This window comes from Amborella trichopoda, chromosome 13, assembly GCF_054954075.1.
Source record: "Amborella trichopoda isolate Santa Cruz 75 chromosome 13, AtrichopodaSantaCruz75HAP2 v2.0, whole genome shotgun sequence".
Classification (NCBI taxonomy): Eukaryota; Viridiplantae; Streptophyta; class Magnoliopsida; order Amborellales; family Amborellaceae; genus Amborella; species Amborella trichopoda.
The window spans coordinates 50,080,803-50,091,001 of record NC_142348.1 but is presented as its reverse complement, the minus strand read 5'-3'; the positions used below and the strand labels follow the sequence as shown (position 1 = coordinate 50,091,001).

The 10,199-nt window shown below is 35.9% G+C and overlaps 1 protein-coding gene across 2 annotated transcripts; it reads right to left on the bottom strand.

Moving 5' to 3' along the window:
* Positions 1-1,254: 1,254 nt before the first annotated feature.
* Positions 1,255-6,267, bottom strand: LOC18445964 (protein DETOXIFICATION 33). Of its 2 annotated transcripts, none has more exons than XR_016048415.1 (8): positions 5,864-6,267; positions 3,405-3,946; positions 3,200-3,301; positions 2,812-2,868; positions 2,437-2,675; positions 2,116-2,234; positions 1,868-1,954; positions 1,255-1,623 (listed from the first exon to the last, which is right to left on the bottom strand). XR_016048415.1 is itself a non-coding variant. In XM_006856090.4 (8 exons), the coding sequence occupies exons 1-8, from the start codon at positions 6,116-6,118 to the stop codon at positions 1,552-1,554; spliced, it is 1,458 nt and encodes a 485-aa protein (XP_006856152.1). In that variant the 5' UTR covers positions 6,119-6,267; the 3' UTR covers positions 1,255-1,551. The 2 variants fall into 2 exon arrangements, 1 of the variants encoding a protein (XP_006856152.1); XM_006856090.4 differs by having other exon boundaries at positions 3,200-3,286.
* Between the last annotated feature and the right edge of the window lie 3,932 nt (positions 6,268-10,199).

The following is a 10,199-nucleotide window of genomic DNA, read 5'->3' as shown; positions in this document are numbered from 1 at the left end:
GGACACCCGCTTGCGCTCTCCATCACTCGTGGCATCTTTAAAGAGTATGCCTTTGAAATCTTGTTCTGATATTCAGAATCTAGAATCTTAGAACAGTTTTCATGTTTTCATTTGCTCTGAAATCTTATTTGATATTAAGAATCTGGCTTATTTGAACAATTTTCATGTTTGTCATGTTGGGCTCTTGCTCAACTGCTACTGTCAAATGGACTATGAGAAACCCATACTTGATTAGTTCATCACCATCAATTTGAAATATGTAGAACAGTGATGGAGAGAGTTAGATAGCCAATTGGCTATCTTGTCAAGATGCTGAAGGTTGATGGATGGATAGTCAGACGGACCATCAGGTGACCCCTGTTCTATCTTGCTCGATCACCTTCCATCAATTAAATGGATGATAATGGCATAATGGACTTTGCTTATTAACGGTCAACTGGATTCCAGAATATCCCTTATGTGAACAGCTAGCTAATAAGAAGCCATATGCATTGGATTGTAGTATACTTTCCCTGAAGTGGATAGGTAAGCTCATAAGAAGAAGCATATGCAGATAATTCTGGAAGGTGATGGAGAGAGAGTGGCACCAACCATCTGGGTCATGCCCTTTTCTCTCTAGCAAGCCATATGCAGAGACGAAGACTTGTTAGGAGTACTTGAGATGACAACGAAAGGAACGCACATGTACAATATCTATTCTTGTTCATCACTGTTGGATATCTAGTAATCCTTGTAAATAGGAAAAAAAGGTCAGTTGATCACTTAAGCAGGTATTACAATCTCGGATTAGAATACCCAACTTCATCTTCCTCATCTTCAGTTGTGTGTTAAAATTGTATGGAGGGAACTTTTCTCTGTAAGGTTTCAGCTATATATAGTGACCATGGTTTCTGCGATATTGTATGGTCTGCTTATCAATACACGGCTAAAACCCTGTTTTGAGCTTCTAATTGGACAATAGTGTGTATTAGAATCCTGAGGACTATGAATAGTCAACATTGTCCACATAGATCACAATGAAGCAAGAATGGCACCCACATTCTCTCTATCACATTAATGAACCAATGAACCAATGATGAATAAAAAGAAAATGGGTAAAAAGATGCTCGTGACGATTATGGTTTTCCATTGTCCTCAGGATCATGGTCCACTTTCCCATTGAATAATTGTGATTTTAAGCCTCATTCTCCAATTATTGATTGAAGTTATGTTTAACAGTACCAACATAATGCAAAAAGAAGCTAGAGAAACAAATGAAGGATCATCATGTTTCAAGTTTCATTCATTGAAAAGGTTTCTCACAAAAAACAATGAGTATATAATGATAAGGAAAATTTCTCCTATTGGACATACCGTTTTCAATTGATGCATTGTGGAGCTCCTGTTAAACGTTAATTGGAAAACCCTCTGCAAAATCAATCTCTCTTTTGAGTAATGCCTCCAATACGTTGCATGCAGATTATTGTGTTATTGTACTAGCGATTTATATTTTACATTCAAATGTGGGACGTAGAAGTTCAACTAGCTGTTCTATACAATTGAACAAAAATGTCAACTTCCAGAGCTTTCTCTGGGCCCCGTAGTTCCACCCCAAGTTCGGATGCGATCTTTTGCTTGACAAGCCTGAAACAAATCAACCAAACATTTGATTCAGTCTCGTATGTCAAGAAAACAAGCAAAACAATTCCCAATGCAGGAAGTTATAAGGAAAGGCCATGCCCTAGAAGACCAAAACCAACGCATAAAGTAAGGCCAAGAACGAGATCAATTATGGATGGTTTACACTTTCAAAGGCTAAAATCTCATATAATTAACAGGTATAGTTTCTCTGAGGACAGTTGAATGTGGGGTGCGAAAATTCTATTACCTCTTTCTCCCAATTTGTTCGAATTGTGATGAATATGAGAATCAATGTTTGCAAGACACATCCAACCACCATTCCTGACCAAATTCCCTGCATAATAAGAATGGAATAAGGAGTCAATTTATCTTTTCTACAACAAACTTCATCCGTTAGAAGAATATGAATTATGTCAATTAAAAAACAAAGCCAACCGATTTACATTTTGTAAATTTTCCTAAAACCCAAATCAGTGTTATATGGCGACCTCATACCTTCACACCCAGCTTAAACTTATAGCCTAGTAGGGCCCCTATGGGCAGCCCAAACAAGTAGTAGCACCCAACATTAACAAATGCAACGAGGGTTTGCCAACCTGCACCAACTGCAACACCTGCATCACAAACAACACAAAATCAAGTTTAAAAATTAGATCCTACATAAATTAACTCGTCGAAAAGAACAAAGCAAAAATAGCAATCGAAACTGTCATATGATACATCAAAACCCAATTAGTGAGTGCGTGCGTGCGTGTGTGCGTGTGCGTGAAAAGTAAAATACATAAAGAAACTAGGGTAGCCAAAATGTTTTATTACCAGAAAGAACTGGCTGAATGCTGTTAAGGAAGATTGTGAAAGCAAGAAGAGTTCCAAGCTTAGAAGTCGCTTTTATGACCATGGGATCTGTTGCGAAAAGCTTGGGGAAGTCATTTTTTGTGGTCAAAATTATAACCATGAAAAGGATCCCAAACATAGCTGATGTAGTTACATTTACAATCACTGAAAACCTCGCAGCCTTTGGGCGACCAGCTCCGAGTTCATTAGAGACCCTCACACTGCATATAGGAGGAAGAGATCAACATGAGTTATTTCTTCTTCCCAGTCGAATCATATAGAGAGACAAAAAAAAGAAAACGATAATAAATGCTGTCAAGACATTGAATGCTTGAAGAGCAAAAGGAAACAACCAACCTGACAGCTGCATTGAACCCCAAAGCCACCATCAATGTCCACAATTCCAAATTCATGCTGTCAATAATAGATCAAAAATTGAAAGAGGCTATATATGGACCGAAATCAAGATCCACTAATAGCTAAAGTCATCAAAGGAAACAAAGGGTAGAATACCATCCCAAAAAGTTGATGGAGAAGAGAGATAAGTTCTGGACTTCTACACAGGATTTTGTTGTTATTTGTACACCCAACAAGCAGTTAGATTAGCAATTTACTTTGTGTTCCCAGATGGTTGGTTTGATCAAATTTCCCAAGTTGGTTCGCCAGATTAATCTAAAATGATTCTCATCATCTTTGGCTAAACTCATTTGAGAAAGACGAGGAATGTAGAGGAGCAATATCTTACCATATCGAGATTGCGTCAATTGCAATTTCCGCATTATGTAAGCCGCCAACTAAAAGTATAATTGCAGTAAAATACCATAGCTCCAAGCTGTCACCAAAGATTCTATAAGTAACACATAAAAATTTTCATTAAATTAAGAAACAATGGTTTTGGTTTTGTAATAACCCAGTCAAAAAGTTTCATGATTGTGAAAAAAGATACTGACCATAGCATAATGGCTGATGCAAGAGAGAGCTTCACAAATGCAAAAAGAGAATGGAAAGCCAACCAAGACAGCCCAGTCCAGGATTCAGGGAAAAACCCTGATACAAGATAGATAATTTGAGCCAAGTTTATAATCCACCATGAAATATTTCCAACTACTGCTGCTCCAGTCAACCCATAATTTAATTTTGTCACAAAAACCCAATTCAGTAATACGTGCACCATGAGAGTCACTCCAGATATTGCTGTCAATACCATGACTTTGCTCTGAGACTGGAGGAACTTCTGTAATGGAAAATTTATTGCATAGGCAAAAAGTTGGGGGATAACCCATATCGAATACTTTCCTGACATTTGTGCTATTTCGTCAGACTGGTGAAATAACTTCAAAATTGGGGAAGAGAAAACATAAAGCGGTGATAGGACCATGGCAGTTACGCATGTTATGATCCATGATCTCTGCATATATATTCCTAGCATATGGAATTGCCCTGCTCCCACTGCTTGTCCACAGAGAGTCTCAAGTGCACTTCCCATCCCTAGCTGCATGGGAAAGAAACATGTTAATGGAGAATGAAAGAGCAACAAATCTTGCATGTATCTTAGCACCAATTTTTTTAAGAATAATACAGAGACGACTACAATCTTTCATATAACTAAGCGACAACGTCTCTAAGTGCAATATAATGATTAAAAAAAAAAACACAGAGAGCAAGATTTCATGGTGTGACTATTGTCCAGAGGGAGTGTTGCCAAACAATGAACTAGTTATTTTGGTCTAGTGTTATGTTTTGAAAAGTAATGTCTTTAATTGTGTGTGTGTTGCATTTCTACTTTTGATTCATGACACGTTACATATTCAGTAAAGTTCATGGTTCTGTTATTCTATATAATGCTTCCTTTTAGAGGTAGGAATCAATACAAATCCATTTATATGCATCTGGTACCTAATTGCAAATAATCAGGTGTAGGTGATCTCAAAGGACTTCTTGTTTTTTTCGGTAATTCAGTGAGGAAGACAGGCCATTTTCCAAATAGTTTAGGCATTAGTTTTTTGAAAGTGTTAGTGGGGTGGTGTCAATGGGAATGAAAATCACAACATGGTGACTAGGGTCTGGAGGAGGTACCTCCACAACCCCAGCCCCTTGGATATATACCTCATTTCTTAGAGGCAACCTTAAATACAGACTTTGTAGCTGAAGAAATCCCAAACACAGACTTTTTACCATTCATCTTTTGCTTTCCCTCTTCTATATGAAATTTAATTAACATCTTTGTGCAACCCAAATGCCATTACCTTATTTAAATATGACCCATTTTGAGTTTGAATGATTTCTTTTTTCGTATATTTCGCTGATAGAATTCGATTTTGAGTATGAGATTACTGGCCTGAATAAGAGAATATATTTGGGGTAGAATTTCCATTAGAAGGCATAAATTCATTCAAAATGGGTTAGTTTAATTTGACACCCTCCGAATGAATCATATGCCAGACTCTTTAATCTTTCAATTATTTTCAAGTATGATGCTTTCATATCAGTTGACTATAGATTTAATAATTGAGAATTACTCTAGCATCAAGTAAGAAAACCAGGGAGAAATGAAGTGGAAAAGCAACCGCTTGCCCGGAAACTTTATTAACCTCTAATGGGGTTTCACAGAATGGCAACGAAACCATGAATTCATTTATTGTACTAGTCTCCACAGTCCCATAAAAAAAGGTTGAGCTTTCTACAAAAAGCCAATCAGCTTCACTAATATATCCTTGGCAAAATCACTGATTGCGTAATAGCAACTAGTAAAGCCAAAACAAAGTTTTACTAAGTAATTCAGAAGCACTCAAGGCACTAGGGGTGGCAACGCATTGGGTCGGGTCCGCGTCCATCTCGGACCTGGACCTGGAGCCGGACCCAATTCGACCCAACCCAAAAATTAAAGTAACCATGTATGGAAAAACTTGATATAGAGCCGAGGCTCTAAACAATCAAATTGATGCTCAAATATCCTCAAATTGATATATAGCCCACCTCAAAAATTTCACTAGAAAATGTTGTTTTGATGCTCAAGTATCATCATCTCGATATGAAATGTATGGACATAAGAAAAAAATGACCATCAAGTTTTGGAAATAATACATCTTGTAAGGCCCGTCAATTTTCAAAATTTTCAAAGTTTCATAGATCTACTCAATCTACATTATTTTTGAAGCTCTAAATTATAAAAAGATGAAACTATATATTTAGGGCTATCACAAAGATTTCTAGCATTGAAACCGCATTTCTCGATACCATTTGAAGCTGTGTTTTATAGAGCTTCGGCACTATACAAATCGCACCCCAATGTAAAAAAAAAACTAGGAATTCCCAACCAACTAGAACAAAACAGGGAAAGCATGAAAAAAATTCAACACATGAAAACTCAACAAAAGAACATGAAAATCTGGAAGTTGTTAAGACTTACCATGACCCCAAACGCAAAACCTTCAATCACATTCTGAACAATTGAAACAGCAGCCAGCTCTGTGCTCCCCAACCTCCCCACAAAGACCACTGTTACAATACTGATCGAGAACTGAAAAACCGTAGCTAAAATTGCAGGGCCGGCAATATACCAAGTCACCTTTGATTCCTCAAGGCTCTTACGCCCCAAATTCTTCAACCCCACACATGGCCCCTCAAAACCCACACCTGGGTTCGAAACATGTACCTCCCCCATGGCCAAAACCAGGCCAAACTTCAAGCCCAAGTCATATATTTAATCCCACTTTTGGGCTTTCCCACCATGAAAAAGCTATTATCAGCTGGTCAAAACAGAACCCAGATGCCCATTTTCAACCAATTTTGAATTGGAGAAAGACAGCCAACAGTTTGGTGGAGAGATGACTCTGAATAAATTTGCTTTATTAACGTTCTTTTTGCACGTCTTTGTCAAAATTTGACACCTATGAAGCAAGATTCGTGTACTGTTACATAAGCAGAGGAAGCATTTGCGGCTGGTCTTTGTATATATCCCTCACTTATTTGAAATTTTGTATGAATCTTTTGTTTGTTGTAAACGAGTTACAGGTCGGTTCCAAACTTCGTCGTTTGTTTTTTCTCTCTGAAAGTCCGTCATTTGTTTTCTCTCTAGAACAGTCAAAACCTACCGAGACCCCACTAAAATATTTTTGATACGGTTTCTACGGGGCCATGTAGAAATGAGTCCCCTCTTAAAAAATGAGATGGATTTTCGGACCCAAATTTTTAAGGACTTCAACGTGAATTGAACTTCCAAACACCTTACCATCAAAACTTTTTTATCCCACGTCAAACTCCAATATTATTATTGTTTTATCAAAAAGAAAAAAGTGTGGTTTGTATAAAGCCTAGGCTCTAAACAATCAAATTAGAGCCTACTTTCAATAGTATAGAGAAATGTGGTTTCAATATTGGAAATTTTTATTTTATAAATATATTTTTAAAGTTTAAAGCTTAAAAAATAGTGTAGATCGATAAATCTATGAAAATCTTGAAAATTGACAGTCTAAAAATAGGTTACAAAATACATTATTTCAAAAACTTGAAATCTATTTTTTTCTCATGTCCATGCATCTTGATGTCGAGATGATCAATTTGTATATATTTGGCCATCAAAACAACCTCTTCTTGTGAAATTTTTTAAGTAGGCTCAAACTTGATTGTTTAGTGCCTCTGCTCTATATAAACTTTTCCCAAAAGTAAATGAGTTTAGGTCAAAAATGCCCTGATTTTTTCTAATCCCCTCTATTTGGAATCATGTGACTCTCTCCCTACTAGCACACTCTCTCTCCCAAAGTAAAAATCCATTCTATCTCTCTTTCACTCTTATTCTCTCTCTCTTTTTCATTCGCGGTAATGCGGTCTAGCACATAGGGTGTTAGACAGAAATTTTTTTTGCGGTCTGGACCGCAAAAAAATTTCGTTCTAGCACCTAGTGTGACGGACCACATTGAGTTCCAGTAACATGGCTTGTAATGCTGTTCGACACCCAATGTACTGCATCGGGTAGCTTTGAGTTAAGTGCTAGACCAATTTTTTTTTTTGCAGTTTGGCACTTTTTTGTGCCTATGGTACCCTATGTGCCAAACCGCATTACTAGAGAACGAGCGAGAAAGAGAGGATATGGTTTTTAGAGAGAGAAAGTGATAATATGGGTTTTTACTTTAAGACAGGGGGAGAGTGGATAAAGAGAGAGAATCGTGTGACTCCAAAAGGGGAGAAAAGAGTAAGTAAAGGTATTTTTGTTCCAAATTATTGATTTTTTTATTTCGGGATAAATATAAAATAAAATGGTATTGGGGTTTAGGGTAGAATAAAAAAAAAACTGACGTAAGATGTCTAGAATGTTGAATTTGAGGGGTATTTATAATTTTTCTATAAAAATATAAATAAATTTTAAAAAATAAAAATAACAATTTTACGGAAAAAACATTTGGACCATTAGTTTTAATTGTTTTTATGGACTACCTATTTGCATCCATCTTTAAGATGGATGCTTTATACCTTGGGACCACGCATATTGTAGAAATGCGGCCCAACATGCAAGAAACAATTTTCCTAACTATAATATATATTGTAATACATTATCTTAGAATACTCATTCTACAATAAAAAATAAATGTTTCTGTGTCGTTTTTTAGATTTTAGATTTCATAATCGATGTTGAAAATTGATTTTAGAACCACCATAAGGGCAATGATTTCATGCAACCGTTGTATAATAATATGATACGATAACCTTAAAAAGCCATCCTTATGGCCAATTGTTTGATCCAAATTTTGAAACATACATTCTTTTCATTCTAATGAACAATAACAAAAAAAGAAAAAATTGAAAACACAAACTAGAAAGTATTTTTTTAGCCCAATTAACATAGGCCATTCATTTTGGTGAGATATTTAGATCTAGGTTTTAGAATGATTTTTTCATTTCCAATTTTTTTTTGATGGCTTTATTATCATTAGATGAACAATATTAAAAAAGGAAAAAATGATTTTGAGTTTATAAAAGCTAAAATCTTGAATTCACAAAATGAATGGTCTATAGATTCGTTCTTGAAGGGAACTCATTTTTACCGGTTCAAAATTGAAAGTTTGTTTTAGAGGAAATTGATTATTGAGATGAAAATAGTGTGTGTGCATAATTTGGGGTCATACAAATACCACAAACATAGTTTTTTATAAGTGTCGTTGTATTATTCTATAATACAACCGTTGCATTGGATCATTGCTCAAAACTAAATCCTTTTCTAAATGAACTTCGAGCTCCACCGAGAAAAAAATTGAAAAAGGACAAAGATTATCTCTCTCCAACCAAAAATGAAAATAATAAAGAAATGACCATATCCCATATAAAATAGCAACGTGTGAGGCACACAGAAGTCTCTCTTTAAAAGTAAATGATAGTGGATGTTAACAACCCATGACCAAATAGGCAACCCCACCTTCCAACTCCAACCCCCCTCCACCCAACTCCCTTTCTCTCTCATCGTCATAAACCCAATACCAAATCATAGGAGCAGCTCTCAAACCCACACACACTCTCGCATTGTAGGAAAATTCCGCACCACACACACTCACTCTCGCATTGTACGAAAATTCTTGCGGTTTAAATTCTCACCGCCCGGTTAGACCCAAATAAATAGTTCCGATTTTCGGCCACTTTTGATGAATTGGTTGGGTATTTAAAAAAAAAATTATATGAAATCTCAAAAAATAAAAGATTTTGTTTGTGATGTATTTTTTTAATGTTTTTAATCATTTTGGCAGATATTGAAAATTGTTGTGGTTATTAATACTTATTTTTAAATTTTTTCATCTTTCTTAAAAAATTTCAAAAATATATAATTTTCAACTTCATTTGGATTGGATGTGTTTTGTTTAATCATATTTTAAATATATTTTTCATATTCTATTAGATTTTTCATATTTTTAACAATTTTTTTGAGCGACTTGTCCAGATAGGACCCGTTGAACCAACCAATTTACCGGTTAAACTAGTTGAACTGCTTCTGGCCCATGTCCGATTAACCGTTCCGATTTGATATTTCCTACGCTGCTCTCTCTCAAATTGCATAGGCAAATCTCTCTCTCTCTCATGGGTGGGTAGTTGAGAAGAGAGAAAAAAGACCCATGTCCGATTAACCGTTCCGATTTGTTATTTCCTACTGCTGTCTCTCAAATTGCATAGCCAAATCTCTCTCTCTAAACTCTAACTCTCTCTCTGATGGGTGGGTTGTTGAGAAGAGAGAAAAAGGAGGGGGAAGGGAGGTTGGTGAAGAAAAAAAAACATCCAACAAGTGGACAATAAAGACAGCATGTAACCCAACAACTCTCTTTTTTATAGTCGTTTGGAATGCATTTCGTTATGAAGTCGTCTTTGACTGTATGTTTGGTTCAAAAGTAATTCATTTAATCCCAATACAGGAAGGACTTCATTTTATTTTTTTTAATTTTCACAAAAATTGTAGATGCTATCGCAGAAAGAAGCTTCCCTCTACTTTCCCATAAATTACTCTATTGAGTTCACCACCATAAAACACGACAATTGCCCTCAAGTGATGCACCTCATGTGAAATCACAATCTCCCTATGCGACTTGGTAAGAGACGCTACTAGTTCATAGCCAAAAACAAAGGGGTGCGGTTTGTATAGAGCCTAAGCTCTAAACAATCAAATTACAGTCTACCATCAAACAGTTTCGAGAAATATGGTTTTAATATTGAAAATCTTTGTGATAGCCTTAAAATATATCTTCATGTTTATTTATAAAGTTTAAAAC

Excerpts from the sequence above, each read along its gene's own strand:
- LOC18445964 (XM_006856090.4), bottom strand. The coding sequence starts at position 6,118 with ATGGGGGAGGTACATGTTTCGAACCCAGGTGTGGGTTTTGAGGGGCCA. Across the intron at positions 2,676-2,811 it reads GGGTTCAATGCAGCTGTCAG|TGTGAGGGTCTCTAATGAAC; the intron begins GTTGGTTGTTTC and ends TCCTATATGCAG. Across the intron at positions 1,955-2,115 it reads AGTTTAAGCTGGGTGTGAAG|GGAATTTGGTCAGGAATGGT; the intron begins GTATGAGGTCGC and ends CTTATTATGCAG.